Genomic DNA, 24,177 nt, shown 5'->3' with positions numbered 1-24,177 from the left:
CCACAAGAGTCATCCTCAAGTTAACGCTATCCCTTGAGGGAAAGGAAGAAGCCAGATAAATTAGATCTGCGACTTGATTACTTGTGTAAAGGGACATAATAATGCCCTGGGTAATCAAGAACGTTTGTCAGATGTTCATAGTTGATAAATTAAATATATTACTTGATTACTCGTGTTTAAAGGGACATAACAATGCCCTGGGTAATCAAGAACTCTAGTTAAATGTTCTTAGTTTTATGTTTTTAGTGTTGTTGTTTTTTTTAGTTAGATTGTGATGAATATTAGGAAATGTATTAAAAAAAAACAAACAACACACACTCCAAACTATAGTCAATGTAATAAGAAGAGAACATCTGACACTTAACGTTTGCCTCATGAACATCGATGTTTCAGCATGTTCAAAATATACACTGTGAGTGACTATAATACAGCACACGTATTATGTTCACATTAAAAAATACATTGTTTTATCTTAAAGACTTAAAGAACAGATTGACTATGTAACCTCTATAGTGGAAATAATGGTAATTTTATCTCATATAAGGGGGAAAGTATGTGGCATGTGGCATGTCGGGGATTTATACAATACCGAATATATAGTGGTGTGCAACCGCCTGGTGACTGTACAGGAAATTTTACTGTTAATAAATCTATAAACGCGTTCCTGTTATTTGCTTGTTATCATCCTCAAGTCGGATACACAGCATATCCTAAAGTCGGATACACAGCAATCACAGAACTTTGTTTGCATTTGTTTCGAAAAAAAGTAATGCTAGAAACAGTTATATATAGTCAACTTTCAGTCAGAAAGTATGTACCAATCATAAAAATTAGACATAATAACAGAAAGCCTCAAACGCGAAGATGCGGTGTATAAGTACAATTTATATCGAAGCCAAGCGCAAGTCCTTTGTTAATTTTTGGTTGTTGTTCTGTATTGTTTTCGTTTTAAAGCACACACATCTTTCAATGCTACATTTGCCAATTGCTCTAAAACTGATGGCCTATGTAACCTCTATAGTGGAAATAATGGTAATTTTATCTCATATAAGGGGGAAGGTATGTGGCATGTGGCATGTCGGGGATTTATACAATACCGAATATATAGTGGTGTGCAACCGCCTGGTGACTGTACAGGAAATTTTACTGTTAATAAATCTATAAACGCGTTCCTGTTATTTGCTTGTTATCATCCTCAAGTCGGATACACAGCATATCCTAAAGTCGGATACACAGCAATCACAGAACTTTGTTTGCATTTGTTTCGAAAAAAAGTAATGCTAGAAACAGTTATATATAGTCAACTTTCAGTCAGAAAGTATGTACCAATCATACAAATTAGACATAATAACAGAAAGCCTCACACGCGAAGATGCGGTGTATAAGTACAATTTATATCGAAGCCAAGCGCAAGTCCTTTGTTAATTTTTGGTTGTTGTTCTGTATTGTTTTCGTTTTAAAGCACACACATCTTTCAATGCTACATTTGCCAATTGCTTTAAAACTGATGGCGTATTTAGAGGGATAATGTAACTGATCATCAACCGAGTTTATACCTGGGATATCAGCTCCATCTCTGTTCTTGTCAGTACGTTTGGCGTTTCTTGCAACTGCTTCGGTTTCATCCGATGACCCGCACGACGCTGTCTCTTGTAATTGCTGAATAATATATGAGCGGATGATAACAGAAATATAGCTTATTGTGTCATCAACAGTTTACTATGGCTTAATAACTTCGACGGAATAAAAGCAAACACATATTACGTGAAATATGTTCCTGATTTTATCTTTTGATGTCGTGTCCATGTACAATTGGAACTTTCCACTGGAAACTGGCTGACATTCAAATGTGAGTGAATGGACAACGGCATGATGAAGATAGGCGTACTGTCCCTGGAAATGCAGGTATTGAGGTATAAATGGCATTTGCTGTTATAGTTTCTTACACAAAACATGCAATACGGTTTAGTTTGTACATGTACGTAGTTAGTTTGTATTAAATACGCGATTGTGCGTGAAATATTCCATTTGCGATAAACTGTTATTATCTGTATAACATAATAACAATAATGTGATGTCGATATGTTATCAACTTAGATAAATTATGTAAAATAGTTTTTGTATCAAACGTTTCCTACAAAGAAATTTCTGGCAATAGTCATATAGATGTACATGTAACATTGTTTTACATCAAACACAAAGAGTGCTTGTATTAGTTTTTAATAATATATTTATTATATATGATTAACGTTTTGAAGCTCCGTGTCGTTTTTTTTAAGGTTGACGATTGAATATTTAAATAAATACTTACCGCTGTCTGTACCATATTGGGCCTGTTTTGTCGCATGTTCAATACACAGCCAGGAATATCTATAGCTCCTTCTGCTTCTCCCTCTTTTGTGAGAATATCGATAGCAATGTAAGTACCTGTGCGCCCTATGCCTGCACTTTAACGGAAACAAACAAACATGTAACAAATGACATGCGAAATTGATGTTTGTTTATCGGCGTAGCTGGTAAACCCAGCTTTTCATATTAAATATTCGTTACATAACGGCAGCAGACCCGAACGAATACATTCAAAAAATACATTGGCTTTTTGAGAGAAATCCTCCACAACTTCTTTTATTATTGGTATACAGCGTATACGATTTAACACTGTTCAGTGTAAGGAATTCCTGACTACTCTTTGCATGTTAAGACGTCACTTAGACACAAATGTTGGCACAGTTTCTGTTATCTTCCCCGTATCCTTCTCGCAGAATTTCAGGGTCAGTACTCGGACATTAAAGGGAATACATTATGGACTATCGATAAACTTTGGAAACTTAGTATCGCTTTAACGATGAGAAAACAACAACTTCCGAAATAGTGTTGTGTCATGAAAACTACCGTTTATTTATCTAGCTACAAATGTTTGCAGTACTCGGCCAGTCCGTTTGGACATTGTTCCTTAAAGCCTGAATGGGCTGCCAATTTATTGCTATAGTGCTATAACACAGTTTGACTTCAATTTTCTATCGAAATGTATTGCGAAAATGGATCTTCTGCTATATGCGGCCAGCGTAGCTAATGCCCAGATTGCCTTTCTCGAAGTCTGGTCAATATATACCTAATGAGAGCATGAAGGCGTGCGTAATTTTGTAGCGGACAGCGTTCTTTTTACCAGACTGAGACTGGGCTTGAGCCACGCTGATCGAAACCCTTTATACCCATTTTCACAAGACGCGGAGCTGAAGTTGTGATTTGAATGTGTCGATAGAAAACTGCGTTTTAATTAAATATAAACATGCCAAATATTTGAATGCTGAAGGAATAAAATCATAATAAGCCTTGTGATGACACATCTGGTGTGATCTCCAGTAGTAAATATTTTATCTACGAACACTATTGTGTAGTTCAAATGTACGGGCACTGAAAAACAAACCTTTCATGCGGCGGATGAGCGACTTACAATAGAAAAAACTTACATTAAAAATAAAACCAATGTTTTCAATTTTTTTTTTGAAACGTAAATGTTCTAATTCTATTTTAAAGTCAGGAGTGCGCCGAATATATTTTAGATATTTATTTAATTGCTAATTATTTAAAAAGATAGAACATACCAATACCGTTCTCGATGAATGAGTGGGGGACTTTCATTCTCTTGTACGATTGAGACACACATACATATCTACACTCTCTGTCGTGTACCTGCAGTGCACAATTGTGGGTCCTTCAAGTGTCGCCGGAGCACGTAAAACATTCTGCCTGAATTCGATGATTGATGAAACATCTTCTGGAACATCTTTATCGGGCCACGATGTGAAATGTAACTGAGTCAAAGTCCGCGTTTGTCTTTCCTGAAATTCGTGTTAATGTATGTTATATATGCTTGCACATGCACAGTTTCCTTAACAAATACTGTCTTGTTTCTATTGTATCTTAAAATATGCCAGTTCCATTATGTCGATAACTTCAATGATAGCTCGTTGGTTTATAAATGATGTAGAATATGAATTAGTGCTAAACCATTATACCTTAATAACAGTAAACGTTCGTCGTGTAAATTCGGCATATTGGTGTTCACTCTGACATAACACTTGAATATCATCGTACATCTGAGGGGCATCAACACTGGGCCAGTACTTCTCGCACTTGTCTTTCTGTAAGAAAATATTCACGGGATGGATATATTTGGAGACACATATATAGCAATATAATTTCTTTAAAGCGAAAGAGCTCCTGATCAATATTTTGAGTGTATTATAATTTGTCCTTATTGGGGTTTATCAAACGAGTATGAAATTAAATATGCCTATAGTGAAGTGTTATTTTCATTGAATTCACCACTAATAAAAACATTATTTTTAGGTTAATACTTTCAATTTGTGTTTTTAATCATGCCATATATATTTAAAACTATTAAATCGGTCAAATTTCAAAGACATACTCACCCCTTCCTCTACCAGATTTGTGACCATAACGATTGTCTCCACGTTGTGTTGCCATGCCATTCTCCAGAAAGTCGCAAAATTGCCTAGTTGTTTAGACATGGGACCTTATATAGTAATAGTAAAACCAATTAATAATCTTCATATATGAATAAAAATACAATTCGCTTCAACTTAATCTATGGGATAAAAATATATATATTCCAAAGTATTTCATTATTCATGTAAAAGTAAAATAGCAATTTACCTAATATACAAAAAAATAAATAAATATAAAAGTCATATGTTAAAGCGGGTATATACGATTTTTTATATGTGTTTAATTGTAATATATTGATAGAATATGTTACAATTACACAAAATAGGCAAGAAAAATTATACATTAAAGCCGAATTTCATAAAATGCAGCAAAGACAAATTAGCGGCCCGAGCCGATTGTGACGTACATATTTTCCTACAATAACCGAAGCATTCGTCTTTGTATTAGGATTGGAGTTCGTGTTCGTGTGTCGTATGAATAGATATCGTTGCAGGAATTCAAATAAACCGTTAATCTAAGTTTAGATTCACATCTAACATGTATGATATACATGCTGGCGAATTCGGCTGTACAGACGTTTTCAATTTCAGAATTAAATATCTGGCTTATTTCGCATTTTTCGACACATGTTCTTCTTAACTTTTATTTTAATTTATATTGAAATATATATATAATTCGTTTTTTACACATTTTATATAAATTCATAAATATTTGACAAAATCGTATATACCCGCTTTAAGAGTGCGTGAGTAATATTTACCCAATGTTGCGATGTATTCGTTTCGCCTTTTGTAACCCTGACAACACAGCAAAACTGATCATAATTAACACTGAACGTATACATGTGTTTTCGTATTGTTTTCATTAGCAATGAGTTGTTCTTTACAACATGCTATACCCTGTTTCCAATATAATTCAACCATTACATATTTTTTATATTGCACATGTGTAATACAACATTTTAAAGCGTTGTCATTGGCTTTGTTTTCGTTTATTGACCAATCGCATTTTGTTATTTTGTTTTGTAAACGCCGAGGCATTCCAAATGACGTCAGGAAATGTAAACAACATTCGAAATTTATCATTATGTTTGCGTAAATATTTATTTAATTTGCTATTTAAAAGCATGTGATAAAAAAGATCTGACATTCGTTGTCATATCATACCATATTTTATTAAACTCGTCCAGGAAATTCGTAAGTAAGCTCGCCAAAGGCTCGCTTACGAACAAAATTCCTGATTTCGTTTAATAAAATATGGTACGATATGATAACTCGTGCCAGGTCCTATATATATTGAAAGCTACTATACATCAATTTCAAGTTTACTAAATTCACATGTACGTGTTGTGGCATAAGTATGAAAAGTTATCAATTCAAAATTCAATATTGCTTTGAATCATGTATTATACAGAACCAGACAGAATCAATTCACATCAAAAGCAAATAAAATTATTGTAATGTATTAAGTTAAATTTGATGATAACGGTGTCTTACGTCAATGAAACTAGCGTTGATATAGTCGGTGTCTCCACCTCGAACCTTCACCCTGCAGTCGTCATCTGTGATTATACCATTAAAACTAATGATTGTATACGTTTATGATTGAATGTTTTATCAAGTATAACACAAATAAAAGTATTGTTTCTCAGTAATCTGTGATGTGTATATTTTACCATTATTACGAATATCCAACAAGATGACGGGGATTTCATATTTGACGCGTTTTCTTTTTCCTAAATTTCAGTTGTATAGAGGATATCATATATATTATATATATATATATATATATATATATATATATATATATATATATATATATATATATATATATATATATATATATATATATATATATAATATATATATATATATATATATATATATATATATATATATGTATATTTCTGTTAACCATAAATCTGCGTCCCCATGTTAAGAGAACAAAAATTAATATAAATGTGCGACGCTGCATTTTTAACGGTGATGAATATGCTGTTAGACGTGTTTATAATGATGTCATTAGCACTGGCGCTTAAACATGTAACATATACGTGTTGCTGTGTTTGTTACTTGTGTATGTATACAAATAATATATGACATCTTGGTATCAAGTTGTTTGATTTGATGAGTGTGAATTTATTTCACCAACAAATGATGGCTTATACTGGCTTCCGAGTGATGTGACCTACCTCCAAACATAACTGATATAACAACTTCCTGTTAAGGGATTAAAATTGTAACGTAGTTCTAAATACACGATAAACGTAGGCAAAGTCCACTTCAGATTTCTTTGCGTTAAATTTCTACTTATTAACACAACACAACGTTTTCAATTGTTCGAGCAATACTCAAGATAAAACGCGGAGACCCGTAAAGGGCCTCACCCGCGACAGCAAGCAATAATGCGCCTTCTTTGTTCGGCTGCGCTCCTGAGACTGACTATTTACTAACAAAAAACGGAAGTAGATTTAACGTGTGCAATTCTGATTGGCCGTTTGTAAAGGTAAATATGAAGTATGTAACGGATATATAACGAATACATACGGAGTTAACCGATTTTTGCCGATCTTTATGATACGTAAATATACAAGGATTCATCAAGTATGATAAAGATCCGAAGTGTCCGAAACTAATTGACGTTTGATAACCCGATGCTACTGAAATATTGATCTAGTGAATGCCTTTTGAAAAAAGTATGAAATTTGGTTTCTTTGATACAAATTTCGATTATTTTATTTATTCAATAATTCCCCAAAGGGTTTGTTACGTTAAAAAATATATAACAGATAGCGTTTTATCAGGCAAATATAAATGTAGTAGTATGATAAAATTAACATAAAGGTATCCATAATCTTTAGAATAATCAACAAACAGTCATGCATTGATTGATATAATGTCTTGCGAAGCCCGATGAAATGAATAATCAAAGAGAGTGGGGTTTAAAATGAATTTCAAAATTATATTCTTTATTATATTAAGTAGCAATTTACTTACAAGGATAAATGCCTTTGTATCTGTTCTTGGCAATGTTTTCCTTCATTTGCGAAACCCGGTACTCTTTTAGAAGCCCGTACGGAAGTTTCTGCAAAAATAAACGAAATACGTATACCAATTAGTAATTGGAACTCATAAACTAAACCTGGCAAGTAAAGACATAATATGAGCTTATGATTTAAAGACCCCCATTATCGGAAACGACCGAAAAGCAGGACAGAGTGAAGTGCCATAACGAAATTACAAAACAACCACAAAACATACCTTTTAATCAAACTGGGTTTATTGCTTTGAAATGCTTAATTAAAATATAAATTTCAAAGGGTGGATGTTCCAAATTTTTTTATTTAAAGTTGAACAAGCATCACCTCAAACTCTTTCTTGAAGTAGTCCATATTTTTCGACATCACAAATTTATACAGTTCTGCAACTGATATTTTCAGTGTCTTTACTTTCTCGCTATTGTTGTAGTACACCCCTCCGTTTTCTTCAAATATGACCGCATTATTGCGAGCGATACTGTCCCACTCATCTAGGGATATGAGTAACAAGTGCAGTTGTTACATGAATAACTCGCCTCCTATAGTTTTAGGAGTTGCAATGTTACTATGTTTAAAAGTTATGCGTTAACTTAATTAATCATTTCACGTTCCCAGGATATGGAATATTATTGCACTTCATACATTAATGGAAAACAAGTATAAATAATAGTAAATATGTGTACTATATTCATCAATTCACGTTTTAGGATATGGACTAATAAAAAATGGACAGATAAGAAACAGATAATAAGAAAGGATAACAAATATGAATATGTGTATAACGATCTATGCTTACAAATTCAATTCGTTCACGCTATCCATTTAGAAACATAAGAAATAATAACGCACACATTACACGTACCGATTTCTAAGCTGTCTTCTGTTGTTATTGAAGTACCATCCCTTGGGGAGACCGGCTCAAGATGTCTTTTTGTGTAACCAGGGTTCTGCACTTGAACTGTGGTGTTATTTGCTTTTACAGATGACGTGTTTTCATACACCGAAACTGGATGCTCTTTGTAAAAAAATATTATGAGTATTGTGCTTTGATTCCGTAAAGCTGCACACATATTCAAGTTAAGTTTTAAAGTTTAAGTTTAATGTGAAGTTTTGTTTAAATGCCTACAATTCTACAACATCTCTACCAAACGCAAATCTTACCCCTGCGCGTGACAAGTGCATACATTGGTGCAGACGCGTTGCTTTCATTGTTTGATGCTACTGGAATGGTTTCATTCTTTGGGCCAGGACGTCTGCAAACGCATTTAATAGTAGTGTCACAATGCCATTGACACAATTCATGTTCAAATCTAAAAACTTAGATATGACGTCAAACACGTTTTATTTATGCCATAGAATAAAACCTAATTATTATAAATCACTATTATATTCAATTATATAAAAACTGAAAGAAAACACTTATAATACACGTATATTATGAACTTTATCATTAAACTGCAACCATTTTCGATGTGACAGTAGTTTAATTACCTTCTACGAAAGTAGATAAATAATACAATGATCACCACAAGAGCAGATATCACGCAAGCTGCAACTCCTCCTCCTATTGCTGCTACTGGCAATGTATCTTTACTATTTTCAAACTTGGGGGCTATAAACACAATCATACGTGTGTTATAATGCATAGTTTATTGCGTATAGTACACCTTTATGTATATTGAATCAAGGACAATTTTTCTGAACTGCTACATGGGCAACACATATTTCTATCGCGGCGTCCATCAAATCTGTGTTTGACTCACATTACTCTTGTTTCTTAAATTGTGCAAAACAAAACATCATATGATCTCAAGCATAATACACATCATATGTTTATAAGAAGTATGATTATTCAAACCTTCCATGCAGTCTTCTCCTTTAAACCCTTCATTGCACCCAAAAAGACATAAACCTGTTGCATTTGAACACCGCGTTTTGTTATCACTATGTCCACAATTTGTAGGGCATGGCTTCTCACAAGATGGTCCATAGTAATCATAAATGCAACCGTTTGTGCAAGTTCCATCAATTAGACATGATGCATTAACACATGTGTCACTGCAAAGCATATTGCAATCAGTACCATACATACTTGGAGATGAGCATTGTAAGCAATGTCCATTGTTCTGGTCACACACTGAGCAATTATTTGTGCAGGCAATGTCACATTTTGAACTCCAAAATCCTTGTTTACAACCATGTTTACAATTTCCATTTGAGTTATTACATGGATCATCCACACATGATTCTGAACATTTTGTACATAAAGCGTTTTTGCCAGGAAAATACCCTTCTTTACACGTTTTACATGCAAATAGGTGGTTTGCTTCCAGAATACAAACACTGCAGAAAAAGTCTCTATCGGAACATTTGAAGTCACATACTTCGCCATAATACCCATCTACGCATCCATGTGTACACTGCAAAGCTGTTTTACAAACGGAATCTTGACAGTTTGCGCTACACGGGCAACATGCCTCTCCATCCAGATAGTAAGTAGAATTAGTACACGACTGGCAGAGGCCAGAGGCGCAAAAACGTTGTGAACATTGACAATCCAAATTTGGGTGAGAGAAATCCGATTTACATATCGTACATTTTCCGTTGTTGCTGCAAGTTTCACAAGTATCAGGGCATTGGCTTTCACACTTTGAGCCGTAATATCCACTAACACATGCTGTACAGTTTTCCGCCGATAAACAGCTTTGACACTTAGGGGGGCATTGCGACTCGCAACTGTCTCCATAAAATCTGATTTTACATCCGTTAGTACACTTTCTGTCGTTTTGGCCACATATATTGTTCAAACACCCGTAAGCGCATTGATCAGCGCAATTGTATCCAGTGTAGCCATTCATACATGGTGAACAAATGCCGTATGGGGTGCTACAGAACTTATTCGCACACCAACTGCTACAAGACCGTTTGCAATCATCACCATAGTATCCGACCTTACACCCATATGAACAAGTTGAAGTATTCTGGTTACACATGTCATTGAGGCATCCATTAGTACATTCGCTGTTGCAATAGTATCCAGTGTAGCCATTTACGCACCCTAAACAAATACCGCTTGTTTTTTCACATATATTATTAGCGCATCTTATGCTTGGACAATCTAGGTGACAACGACTTTCATATTTGCCTGGTATACAAATGTTGCAAAGATCACCAGTATAATTTGATTTGCACAAACAGTTTCCCGAGCTTTTGTCACACACACCAGTGCAGCCTGGTGAACACTGCATAGAACATTGTGTACCGAAAAAACCATCAGCGCAACCCCAAGTACATACCAATTCATGGGGCCCGGTAAAATAGCAGTCGTTGTACCGACAATTTTGGCATTGTCCATGTACTGAAGAGAAAAAAGAGAGAACTATTTATACATATCGATATGAGTATATAGTATTTATCGAAATAACTTTAGTTTGTAATGTATCTAACAATTTAGTTTGAAATCGATTATTATATTTTCTTATTGAACACAAATGTATATAATTTTACCATTTCTGCTATTGATTATGTACAAGGAAAAGAGATACAACAACTTCATCTCGACCACTTGCCAGTTCTGAAAAAGATTAAATACCAAAACAAGTCCTCCACAAGAATATCAATTTAGGAAATTTTTGGAATATAATTTATACTCAAATTCAAATCACGATTTTCATAACATGTTTAGGAACCTTTATTGCACTGATAATTTTAACAAGGACACCGCATAACAGGTGCCACGCTCGGCTGCGAAAGCTTGTCAGCTTTTTTGTGATTTTTTTAGAGGTCACAATGACCTTGACCTTTGACCTAGTGACCCAAAACAGGTGTGGCGTGTAGAACGCATCAAGGTGCATCTACATATGAAGTGTCAATGTTGTTGGTGGAAGCACTTTGATTTTAGATGCAATGCAAAGGTTTTAGCACGACGCCGGCGGACGGCGGCCGTCGGACGGCGGACGTTGGACGGCGGACGGCGGACGACGAGCAGGCTATGACAATACCTCGGGTTTTCTCCGAAAACAGCCTCGCTAAAAATTACACACAATATTTAAATCGTTTTTCTAGGTCTAGATAAAGATGCAAACACACGTATGTCCTGTTGATTTTCCATTTTTGTTTATACAACAGAACAGAACAAAGCGGCGTGGATGGTAAATTGTAAACATACATATAACTTCTAATATGTTCACAGACCTCTGCTCAAGATGATTTAATTTGTCGATTTGTGTAGCATAAATTCGATACACTATACAAGGAAGATAAAGAATATGATTATGATTCTTTTGCTGTTGATGGAGATGTTTATGATGATAATGTGTCCAGTTATGGTAATTTTTAATGTAGCGTAATTGCACATTGTTCGTGGAGAACACAACGTAACAAACAACATTCATTTCTGTTTTCATCGCGATTTATTTCGGTTGAATATTCTCTAATACAACGCGTGCTAATGTTCGTGAAATACATTCTAACAACGCGGCGGCCAATATGGCCGCCACGACAAGAAAGCGTGACTGCTTTACTCGATTGTCTAACTAGGACTGTAGAATGTATCTCTTACAATAACACAACAACATTTTATTCCAAGGTACATAAACATAGAATTTAGATATTTCCTATCCCATTCTTGATTGGTTGACTGTACTTTGTCCTTGATCCACTTAACCCCACCCTTGAATAACTCTTGTTGATTGAATGGATGCTCATGCATCTATCACACGTCACAGCAGAAAAGTGCAATACACAATTTTCCACATTTGACCAATGTGTTCGTGATGGCCATGTGCAGATAATAACCTTTGGGAACAGGAGACCTCGTTTCAATACGCATACTCGACCATATAAACAAATGTTCTCGATGGCCAAACCACATTGGGAATATGAATCCACACTTCTATAATCAATTATGCAAGCCCCGATACATATTCAATCCGAACTTGCATCGTTATGTACCTTGGGAAATTGGAATAACACTATATACTCAATTATTTAAATTTCATTATATATCATATCTGAATTGGGACTTGTTATGTCTGTTATGTATTGGTTTGAAGTAATGTTGACCTACGAGCCAAATCGTTAATCAAGAACTAAGACTTAAACACCCGCAGCATACAGCTACGTTACATAAACGAGAGCGCCGAGGGCGTTAAAAGTCCATTTGCAAGATACCGGGAAATATAAGTTATGTAAAAGGAAAAAATGACTGAATGAAAATCTAAATGGCTTTCAGAAATATAAGTTTTTTTAAGAATAAGTTCACATCAATGCAACAAAAAGTGGTGAAATATTGCAAACCATCCTATATCAATCAGAAAATCAAAAATATGTATCAAGGGAGCTTGGTATTCTGCGAGTAAATAAATGCTAATGTTTTTCTTATTGGCTAGATATTTATTTATGCTCTTGTTTTAATTAACATTATCATAACATCATTACTATTTACTAGACTGAACGACCTTTTCATTCGGAAGCTAAGGTTAAAATTATCTTTGTTTTTCTTGTGCTGTTACTATTAATTTATTCATGGTTATATTGCTACGATTGCTTCATTTTCATTTAATAAAAAATGAACAATTCCTTGTTGTTTTTGCTGTTGTTGTTATATTTACCGACTTCTTTACATACGCAAAATATTATTATTTGACCCCCTCTTTCCGTCCGAAATCGCACGGTAAATGTTTGACGTCACAAAGTTTAACGATATTACAGCCTTGAAAAACTCGAAAGTCTTCAGCAAGAAACAAGACAATTATCTATCTGTTAACACTATTTGGAGTAACGTATCCAATGAATAAATACTTTGAAAATGTATGTTATCTCAAATTCAAATACGACGATATTCACTTTAAAAAAACAACATATAACTGAGCATGCACAATATATTAGGAACATATTTATTGGAAAGATGGCGTATATGGAACAAGTGGAACTTCGATAATTTAATAATAATCTAGTTTCCATCTTTGTTTTAAGGGAATAGTTCACCACAGATTTTGGCATTTTTTCAAATGACATTAGAAAGGATTGCTTACAATTATTTTAATGTTTTAATAGAATTTGTAATGTAAGTAAAAACACACATATGTTACCGGTATTCGAACTCGTGATGCCATGCACTGTAAACTGATGCTCTACCACTGCGCCACACAAACTTTAATCTTACAATGCGAAACATAATATCTATGAGAGAGTGGGTAATTACGTGATAGTCAAGATGGCAACGTCAATCCCGAGACAGTTATTTTTCGCCGTTGTATATCCTTCATTTCTTTTGTTTAATTTTTAAATGACGCCCAATTTACAGCCATATCTGTAAAAGATGATAAGCGTTTATTTCGTGTTAAAATACGCTCTATATCTCGACTTTTCTGCCCGCGAATTTTCTTGCTGTAATTAGGTCATCCTGCTAAGAATTACGCATGGAGTGAAGTCGAGAAATAGAGCGTATTGTCATACGAAATAAACGATAGTAACTTTGTTGCTAATATGGCTGGAAAGTGAGCGGCATTTAAAAAAGTAATACAAGTAATAAATGGTATAAAACGGCTACGACTATCACGGGCTAACCCCCTCTGTTTGAATCATATTGTTTACAATCGGAATTTTCCATGCATGCGCACTGACTGGTTGGTAAAAACACTGGTTTCAGTTACGTAAAACATGTATAAAGGGCTTTTGATCAGTCAATAAATCGATAAAAAAAAATCCAAAATAAACATTAAAACTTTAAAAAAAGTGCAAATATATATCATATTTAGTACCAATAAATTTATAATTATAAATATAATTTCCTTTTTCATAAAAAATACGAAGTACTTATAAGCATCAGAGTAAACTTGGTCGGAAGACCAAATACTGACAATTCCACAAAACAAAACAATAAATAATAGTATGACTGAAATAAATGATATTTCAAAAATAATTTAAACATATATTAATTTGATTATATATATAAATGGTGTAGATACTGTTATTTTTCACCAGCGATGAAAAGTGTAATAGGTGCATTTAATCAATTATAAAACAAATCCCTAAAAAGCGGAATACATTACATTTTTTAAATGTTAAGGTAATATTCTTTTCCATTGCATAAAGTTTCGTTTCGTTTATATTGAATGACAATATTAATAAATTTTAACATACAAACGGGAAAAAACCTGCATAATATGCAAATTGAACTGTTTTTGCGTGTGAACTGTCTTTGCGTGTATATTGAAATCTCTTTACTAGTGATAATATTTAATATATTTAACGCTAGTATGTTCGCCCTATTGTGATTGTTGTTTTCATGATGGTGTTTCTTACACTGCAGTAAAGAACAACCTTTACACGTACTAGCGGAGTTTACATTTGCCGGTACCCGTTTAATACCTTAATTGCGAAGCAATAAAATTACACGCTCTTTTAAATTTAAATTTATTAAACACTGCATTATTATGATTTAACTGGCTAATATATATACACTAGTTTTTGTTAATCCATTTCCGAAAAATGTCTTCATTTTGTTTTTAATTTTTAAATAGTTTATTGAAGCAACTATTCAGTATTTTGCTTTTAAAATTTGGCTTTAATGGTTGCTAAATAAGCGAAGAGATGACAGGGAACCGGACATTAGACCCCAAGGACATAAGCCCCCAATGCAAAAATGAACATTTGAACAATTGCCCCCCAGTAGAAATGACAGGTATGACATAATCCCCCCTATGCTTATTTTGCATCTGGACATTTTCACCCAGTGCTTATTTTAGAAGTGGACATTTGCCCCCCAGTGCTTATAACATATGTTGTTTCCATGAGTATATCTCTGTATTCGGATTCAGTATTGTGCCATATTGGGTGGGGGTGTGTGTGGAGAAGGGAGTGGACATGTTTTTCAGATTTATATAATTTACATTTATGTTTTTACATGGATATTGAGATTTCTATTAACTGTTAAAATTGACAATAGAAGGAATCTTATTTTAAGTTTAAAGATTTTTATTAGATCTACATAAATGGTTCCAGTCACACAATTAAATTTGGAATTAATATATATTTTTTTATTTATTTGTAATGATGATATAAGCATGATATAAGCAGAGGAAATGAATGGCTTGAACATGAGAATGTTAGTTTAAAGAAAATCATTACTTAGTAATGGTTCCAGACACATTATTTGGAATTAGTCTTTTTTTCTCTTTTAAAATGATGATATAAGCAAAGGAAAGTAATAACTAGTAATGAAAAAACACCTTTAAACTCAAAATAAGAATCCTTTTATTTTCAGTTATTGTGCATTGAATATAAATCTGAACTGTCCAATTTTCGATTACATAACTCGATTGAGCAGATAATCATGTCCAATTATCACCACATGATTTATCAAAACCTTTGAGATGATTATCCAATTACCACCACTGAAACATTAATTAGAGTTGTACATACTTTAATGCAGTTTATCACAAAAATGCAATTTATAACAACAAGTGTTTGCCTTTAATTGTTGTGATATGTGTTCACTTTTATCATCATTATTTGTACTTAATTATGATAATTATTATTTGATAATATAATCCTTTTGATTGATTAATAAAAACACAATTAACATTCTTTAAGATGTTTGTTTTATTTAAGATTAGGCAATTTAAATGAGTTTCTGGACCTTTTTATTTTAAATTATAATGGTCCAAGTTTCTATGATTATATATTTATGAGATATGACATAATACTGAATCCAAATACAGAGATATAGCCATGGAAACACCATATGATATAAGCACTGGGGGCAAATGTCCACTTTAAAAATAAGCACTGGGGGGGGGGGCAAATGTCCAGATGGAAAATAAGCACTGGGGGGCTTATGTCATACCTCTTATTTCTAGTGGGGGGAGCAAATGTCCAAATGTTCATTTTATCATTGGGGGCTTATGTCCTGGGGGCTTATGTCCTACAATCGGGATGACATTGTGGTATCATAAATTGTGTTTAATGAAAAGACACTCGTCTGCAACATGTGGTTTATGCAGGGACCCAAGTATAGGTCCTGGGTGTATAACACCATGTTTTCTTTGTAATTGTCTGGACAGTATCTGATCATAACGAGATGATCGGTTTGTGATGAAGAAAGGTGAAATTAAACATCGGGTTGAAAAATGCTGCAACAAAGAGTGTCAAAATTGGTGTGAACAATTAAATAAAACAATTACATTTATCAAGAGAATTTATTTAAATTGTAACAATGTTATTGTTTTCAGACATATAAAGGTTCAAATCAGTTACTATATGTTGCGTACATAAAATCGATCTATTTGCTGTTTGTTTTCATTATTATTTGTTTGCGTTTGTTAAATTTAATTAATGCTGAAAGAATTTCAATTTTTGAGAATGTTTTAACTTAAAATGGTCGCGAAGACGTGCCAAGTAGAGAGATTTTTGTGGTAACAACATAAGGAGCTCTTAGCTCTTAAAGAACACATAATAACAACAATATAATCGTTCCAAACAAAATATTTCTTTGAATGCTAATGTTTTATTCAGGAAATATAATAATAATAATTATAAATTATATTGATATTGTGCATGATTATCAATAAAAAGATGATTTTGTCAACCTTCTCCATATGCGCTTATATATATTCAACCTTCTTTTTGCAAACCACCGGGCGGAGTCTAAACTTTGCAGGTGCGCGTGACTACACTCGTCAACTGGTCTATAGTAAACGTTAAAAGCATTTGTAAAAAATAGAATTGTTTTACGAACGCCATTTGTTTTATTTTCTAAGAACGATTTTTTCACTAAACATTTTCTAAGACAAATTCACTAAAAATTGTGCTAGAAATAATATCATAAGAAAATCTTCGATAAATTCGTCTTTTTGATTTGTGGTTATTAAGTCCATTGGCAAGCCAATTGACAAAAACCATGAAGTAATAGGTTACAAAAAATGATTGAGATTATCCTCGCATTTATAGATAGAAAGTATCAAAGTATGAAAGAAATAGTAGTAAATGTCAGTTTGCAGATAAGCATGCATCTGCATTGGCACGCCGCATAAGCACTGCGTAAGTTGGTCAGATTCAAGTGCTAAACTCGTCACGGAGTTCCGGATGAACGGGCATTAAGAGACGTAAAATGCCTATTCGACAATGAGCAGTTGATATCCAGATACGCAGATCGAGAGTTTTTCAAGGAATAGCAACGTGATAACTCGTTTTTATTTTGGGTTTGGTGGCCGTTCTATGCGAGCAAATATATCGGCCTGAAAATGTTGTTTAACCTCCATACATTTAATTATGAATCATTACATTGATATAAGCCATCATGTTGACCCGGAACCGTTTTCGAAAATTTGCATTTATTCTAATATAAAGCGTACCCTGCGTTTCAAATGCGACGGCATAATTATAACATGTCAAGCTGTGCTTACAAAAGCAATTTTGCCCATACCATAAATATACTGGTCCCACAACGGCAATGTATGTTTTGGGTTACATGCGGACGTTCCTAGGTGTCTTTCACAGCCATCATAGTGAGCACAACATACTACAATCGAACCCATAATAAACAATTTGAAAACAGTCGAATTTACGTCAAATGAACACCGAACAGTAACAAGGTCCGGTTTCTTTATAATAGTTGCCGCCCTGAAATTTGTTTACAAAAATTGCTGGCACTGCGGACCATGGTATCCTGTTAGGCAAACATAGTATTATCTGTGCTCGACGTATATAACATCTCTGAACCAAGTGCTTTCAAAACATATTTTAAAGTTAAAATAGTTACAATACTGCAAAAAATATCAAACGTCTTAGTATAGCGGTTTTTATATATGTTTGATGTGCACGTTTATTTTTAGTGGCCAATATAAGCACTGGGCAAGAACGATTTGAGCAAACTTTGAAAGAGGGCCATCCAATGATAATTAATGTTACGTGTTTTAAAAGCGGCACACGACGCCTTTTAGAAACACACAATGATATCTCACTATTAGCACATGTTAAGCATGAATTTTAATTTCAACGAATGGTTAGGGCATCTCTTTGTTCTTAAGGGACGGTAAATACAAAAATAAAAATACTAATAAGGCTATTAAGGGTATATTTAGTACAAACCGTCAAGTGACGCTTTGTATAAAATTTAGCGGTTATTTTTATCCAAAAAATCATATCAGTTGTTTTAAATATTTGGGTAATTTAGTCGGAAAACAACACCACAAGGCTACATATGTCTACATTTATCATATCAACTATTTGAACTCAAATGACAATGTTTATAAAATCAACACAGTCAAATTTGCTTATAAGATTAAAAGGCTTCTTAGATCCTTATTATCACATTGTCTGCATGAACAAAATGGACGTTGTGTATTTAAATTTGGCTACGTTATTTCATAAAATCAAATTAGCTATCTTTACGGACTATGGACTATACAAACAGAGATCAGAAGGGGTAATCACGTGATAGTCAGGATGGCGACGTTCATGCTGAGGCAGATATTTTCCTCGTTTTATACCGTTTATTACTTGTATTTATTGTTTAAATGCCGCTCACTTTTCAGCCATATCACCAAGAAAGTTAGTAGCGTTTATTTCGTGTTGATATTCACTCTTTATCTCGACATTACTTGCTGCGAAATTTCTTAGCGGGATGATCCAATTAAAAATCCAACCTTCATTTTTTATACGCCCGTATAAAATACGGGACGTATTATGTGAAACCCCTTGGCGGGCGGGCGGGCGGCGGGCGGCGGGCGGAAGGCATCACTTTGTCCGGACTCTAATTCAAATTGTATTCATCCGATCTTCACCAAACTTGGTCAGCAGTTGCATCTAGTTGATATCTAGGCCAAGTTCGAATATGGGTCATGCCGGGTCAAAAACTAGGTCATAGGGTCAATAAGTGCATTTTCAAAGGGGCCACTTTGTCCGGACTCTATTTCAAATTGTATTCATCCGATCTTCACCAAACTTGGTCAGCAGTTGCATCTAGTTGATATATAGGCCAAGTTCGAATATGGGTCATGCCGGGTCAAAAACTAGGTCATAGGGTCAATTAGTGCATTTTCAACGGCGCCACTTTGTCCGGACTCTAATTCAAATTATATTCATCCGATCTTCACCAAACTTGGTCAGTAGTTGCATCTAGTTGATATCTAGGTCAAGTCCGAATATGGGTCATGCTGGGTCAAAAACTAGGTCAAAGGGTCAATTAGTGCATTTTACTTTGTCCGGACTCTAATTCAAATTGTATAAATCTTATCTTCACCAAACTTGGTCAGTAGTTGCATCTAGTTGATATCTAGGCCAAGTTCGAATATGGGTCATGCCAGGTAAAAAACTAGGTCATAGGGTCAATTAGTCCATTTTCAACAGCGCCACTTTGTCCGGACTCTTATTCAAATTGTATTCATCCGATCTTTACCAAACTTGGTCAGTAGTTGCATCTAGTTGATATCTAGGTCAAGTTCGAATATGGGTCATGTCGGGTCAAGAACTAGGTCATAGGGTCAATTAGTGCATTTTCAACGGCGCCACTTTGTCCGGACTCTAATTCAAATTGTATTCATCCGAAACTTTTAAACAACTTTTTATCCTGCGTCAAAGTGGTATGGGGGTATAAGTCACATTCAGTGACAAAGCTCTAGTTTGCAATTGGGAAGCAGCCGAATATCGGCTGTAATTTCTGGCAAAAAAAATCACTGAATATGGGTCATGCCGGGTCAAAAACGAGGTCATCAGCTCACTTAGTGCATTTCAAGCATTTAGCATGGTGTCCGCTCTCTAATTGAAGTAGTTTTAGTTTGATCTTCACCTAATTTGGTCAGAAGTTGTGTCTAGATGATATGTAGGTCAAGCTCAAATATGGGTCATGGTAAAGTTATCGAGTTGTCCAAAACCTTCAAACGGGCGTATCTTGTGACAGTTTGGCACTCTTGTTATTTATGATAACATTTGAACTTTTAGGTAAGGTTTATTGTACCCATGTGTAAGAAGGCAAGGGATAACACAATGATGTTTTATATGATTGTGAAGAATGCTCGTTTGTAGATTTTTCTTTAATTTACCGCAAAACATAATCAATAGTCATGTCTATTTTATTGTTCATGATAAAATAACAGTTTAATCATAATAAAGCTTCTTTTTTTTATACTTTTCTCATCAGTTTTGCTTAATTTTGTCTTTTGCGAGGCCATCCAAACATTGAATATGCGTAGTGTTTCAGAACCACGCGTGAATTTTAAACTGTAACTCTTTCAAAACTGCAAATGATAAATTATGCAAATGATTACAATGCACTATTTTAAAGATTGCAAACCCGTTAAGCGTGCAATGAATATGAAAATATGTGATTTCACCCTTTGAGATATTTCAGTCAACTGTTTACAACTAAATTCACAAACCTGTTCTGATAAATATACTCTTTTAAGCATAAAATAATTAAACAAACCCACTTACCTGTCAATACAACAGCGTGATAGATAATTTCTAAATAACGATAATACTCATTCCCAGCCATAATATTGAACATATTTGATTTGAAAAGTAGCACGTACGTTCTTCTTGATTTATCACTTTTTAAAGCAGATAAAATTCGTCCCAAAAGTTAAAGCAGTGTTTTCATGACAAATTCTATATGCCATATCTTATGCGATTGTTCGCAATTAATAAAAAGTTGGTTTAAGTAAATGATAGCTCCTAGGAATTTACAATGCATTCTACTAGTCTTTTTGTATTTTTAATTGTAGCCTGAACAACGGAAAAGCGAATAAAATTTATGTTATTGAGTGAGTTAACTGATAGAACGCGATGAAATTTCAGATAAGGCAATTAATAGAATAATCTACTTGTGTCGAAGTTGATCCCAATATAATATTTAATACACACAGCGATTACATTTAAATACATCATAGATAAACACATTCTTATGATCGGGCGTTTGAAAATCCCGTTTAATTTCCAAATGGTTATGCTGTTAATCTTCCAATTTGGTGGCTCACATTAAAAGATATGGTATAGTTGTTATAAACCAACATGTAAACAATTGCCATACACATACTTACAATCTTTTTTTATAGCAGATTATTAATGTAGCAAACAATAAAAATCCAGAAACAATATACCGTTTGTAAACGTACTCTTTGAACGTGACGGTGACTTGGTAAGGATTTGTGTCGGGAAAACAGTATTTGGACAAAGCGTTGTCCAGAATTGATGGGTTTGCAAATATTTTGACAGACGAAATAAACATGGTGCGAATGGATGCTGAGTAAGTAAAAGATGTAACGAAGTCTTTTGCATATGTGACTAGGGTGCTCATATGGGAAAACATCTGTCACATATAAGAACTATATCGGACAGTCTAGATCACATCGTATTTCGGCACAGATCAATGTAGATTCAAAACAGCAATGTTAATGCTGGAATTTATGAGGCGATGGGTAATACGCAACGACATAGTCTTTCATCTAAGACATAGGCATAGGTTTGAATGTAAATGCCAATACACGAGAATGGAAGTAAATAAACATTGCATTAATATATTTGGAATAAGATTCAGGTGAAGACATATTAGAAAAAATCAGGAAACAAATATCACGAGTAATAAGCAAGCATCCTTTGTTGTGTGACATTTATAAACGAAGATTAGTTTTGCAAACGGTCACTGGAAGTAATCATGGTTAAGCATTGAACAGAAGTATCTCGACAACTTGAAAGCCAACCAGCTTTATAATGAAATATGGCATATTAGGACCAAAATATATTGTTTGATGGAATTTTATCGCACAACTATCTAACTTTATTACGGGCAAAGTTGACGTCTTTGATAGCAGTTTATTAAGATTTCGTGAGCTTTCTGAGTTATTGTCTCTCTATTTAAATATTGAATTCGTTGATTTACGTTTATAGTACAAATTCAGAAAGTTGGCATCAAACATTATATGTCTCGTATTATAATATTATAAAAGTGTGTTTTAGCACATTTTCTCCAGTACCCCAGTCATTTTACTAATACATATGTCTATTCGTCATGTGTAATGGGGACGTCCATGAGAGTCGGTAGGGTGTTCGTACAAAATGTTTGTCTGCAACTACACTATTTGTATAGCTTGGATGAGTTTCCGAATGATTTTGAATAAGTTTTAAAAACACGACGAGATAGCATGATTTGCGCAAGAAATAGTTATTTAGTGTCCAGATCAAATCATAGCTGTGTGACAGTGTTCTAGTGGTGAGATGCTTGTGTAGGAGTCGAAAGGTCCCTGGTTCGACTCCCGCTCAGGCCACGGAATTTTCCTCAGCAAAAATTAACCCCATGCTTGCCCCTCTCTAACCAGAAGTATAAATGTGAAACTGTGAGGGAAATAAGCCAATGTGACGCGGCTTCATATTGCGCCGAATGTAAACGGACGACTTATATCTACCAGTGGTCGGGGATTAAATGTCAGAGTCGGTTGAATATGATTATAGTATCATACGAAGACTATACTACAAATGCCTTTGTCTTAACCTTTACAACAAATGTGAAGCTGTGTTTAACGTACGAACGTGATTTATTTATCCATGTTAACCCCTGACCTATATATATTAAATATATTTATCATTTTGTATTATTGTCTTGACTTGTAGGAAAATGTCAATAATATTTGCGTTGTGCGTTTGTGTTTCAAGTTCTCCTTACGTCAATTATCAGCATAAGTTATTCCATGTACTTACTCACAGAATGACGAACATTGGGTATAGTCTCCTCTCAAATATTAAAAAGTCATACTTTATCCCTTATGTGCCATTATTGTCTAACAAACATACTTTTCTTGTTAAGTGCTCGTACAAAGCAATAACTAGAAATAAACATATTAACTTATATCATATAAATACCAAATTTTATGTAATTTTTTGTAAGAAAATGAATATTTGATGTACTAGCTTTTCTAAACATTCATATTTGAGGCAAGCCTGTTTCCGAAGCCTTGGTTTTCAAGTATTTCTATGGTTTTCTATGAAAAAGTTTAAATTCGAAATTCATTATTTATTTATTCATTACAACCTTAAGTTCTCGTTAATTGTTCTTTTCAACTTATGAGTCAATTTGCGTACAAAAATAGTTGTTTTGTGAAAAAGAGTTGAACCATATTTTCAAGAAGGTCTGTTAATTTGATGGCCCACTTCCATATAACAAGTGATATAATTTGTAAACAAAACGTATGTCAATACGCAGATGAAAACTATACCATAAACTCTCTAATTATTTGTAGACTCGCAAAGTATAAATAATAATAAGACACTGTTGTTTTGCAAACCCATAATGCACATTATATACATTTAATGGGATCCCAAAGTAAATATAAATTGATCAATATTCTTTTTGTAAACTAAGACTAGTTTTTAAGACTTGAATCACACGCATTTTCGGAAGTTGACTCTTTTTAACAAATAAAAACACAATGAATGAAACAAACACACATAACCGTGAATACTGCAAAACTACAATGAATTTTTTACTTGCAATTATACATTAACGGTTATATATTTATATTAAAATTATTTTGGAATCAAATCTCCCCCCTGATTAAGCAATTGTGAAACTGCAGTTAAGTAAAAAAAAGTGCAGCAAAACTGTCTGCAAAAACGGGATTTATATTTAGACCGAACCGATGAAAGGAGCGTTTAGTAAGTTTATTCGAAAT

The 24,177-nt window shown here is 33.9% G+C and overlaps 1 protein-coding gene across 1 annotated transcript in view; it reads right to left on the bottom strand.

The window, feature by feature from the left end:
• Positions 1-24,177, bottom strand: part of LOC127858111 (receptor-type tyrosine-protein phosphatase mu-like) — a 67,332-nt gene that overhangs the window by 8,404 nt on the left and 34,751 nt on the right. Inside the window, exons 2-16 of the mRNA XM_052395008.1 lie at positions 11,018-11,084; positions 9,369-10,868; positions 9,002-9,122; positions 8,672-8,763; positions 8,373-8,525; positions 7,838-8,001; positions 7,470-7,557; positions 5,970-6,034; positions 5,234-5,270; positions 4,437-4,540; positions 4,020-4,145; positions 3,694-3,842; positions 2,312-2,447; positions 1,765-1,893; positions 1,557-1,659 (exon numbers count right to left, since the gene is read on the bottom strand). Coding sequence (XP_052250968.1) covers positions 1,557-1,659; positions 1,765-1,893; positions 2,312-2,447; positions 3,694-3,842; positions 4,020-4,145; positions 4,437-4,540; positions 5,234-5,270; positions 5,970-6,034; positions 7,470-7,557; positions 7,838-8,001; positions 8,373-8,525; positions 8,672-8,763; positions 9,002-9,122; positions 9,369-10,868; positions 11,018-11,066 — 3,016 coding nt within the window. The 5' untranslated portion in view covers positions 11,067-11,084. The remainder of the gene's footprint in view (positions 1-1,556; positions 1,660-1,764; positions 1,894-2,311; positions 2,448-3,693; positions 3,843-4,019; positions 4,146-4,436; positions 4,541-5,233; positions 5,271-5,969; positions 6,035-7,469; positions 7,558-7,837; positions 8,002-8,372; positions 8,526-8,671; positions 8,764-9,001; positions 9,123-9,368; positions 10,869-11,017; positions 11,085-24,177) is intronic.

Source organism: Dreissena polymorpha, chromosome 14 (assembly GCF_020536995.1).
Source record: "Dreissena polymorpha isolate Duluth1 chromosome 14, UMN_Dpol_1.0, whole genome shotgun sequence".
Taxonomy (NCBI): Eukaryota; Metazoa; Mollusca; class Bivalvia; order Myida; family Dreissenidae; genus Dreissena; species Dreissena polymorpha.
This window is presented reverse-complemented; position numbering and strand designations above follow the sequence as displayed.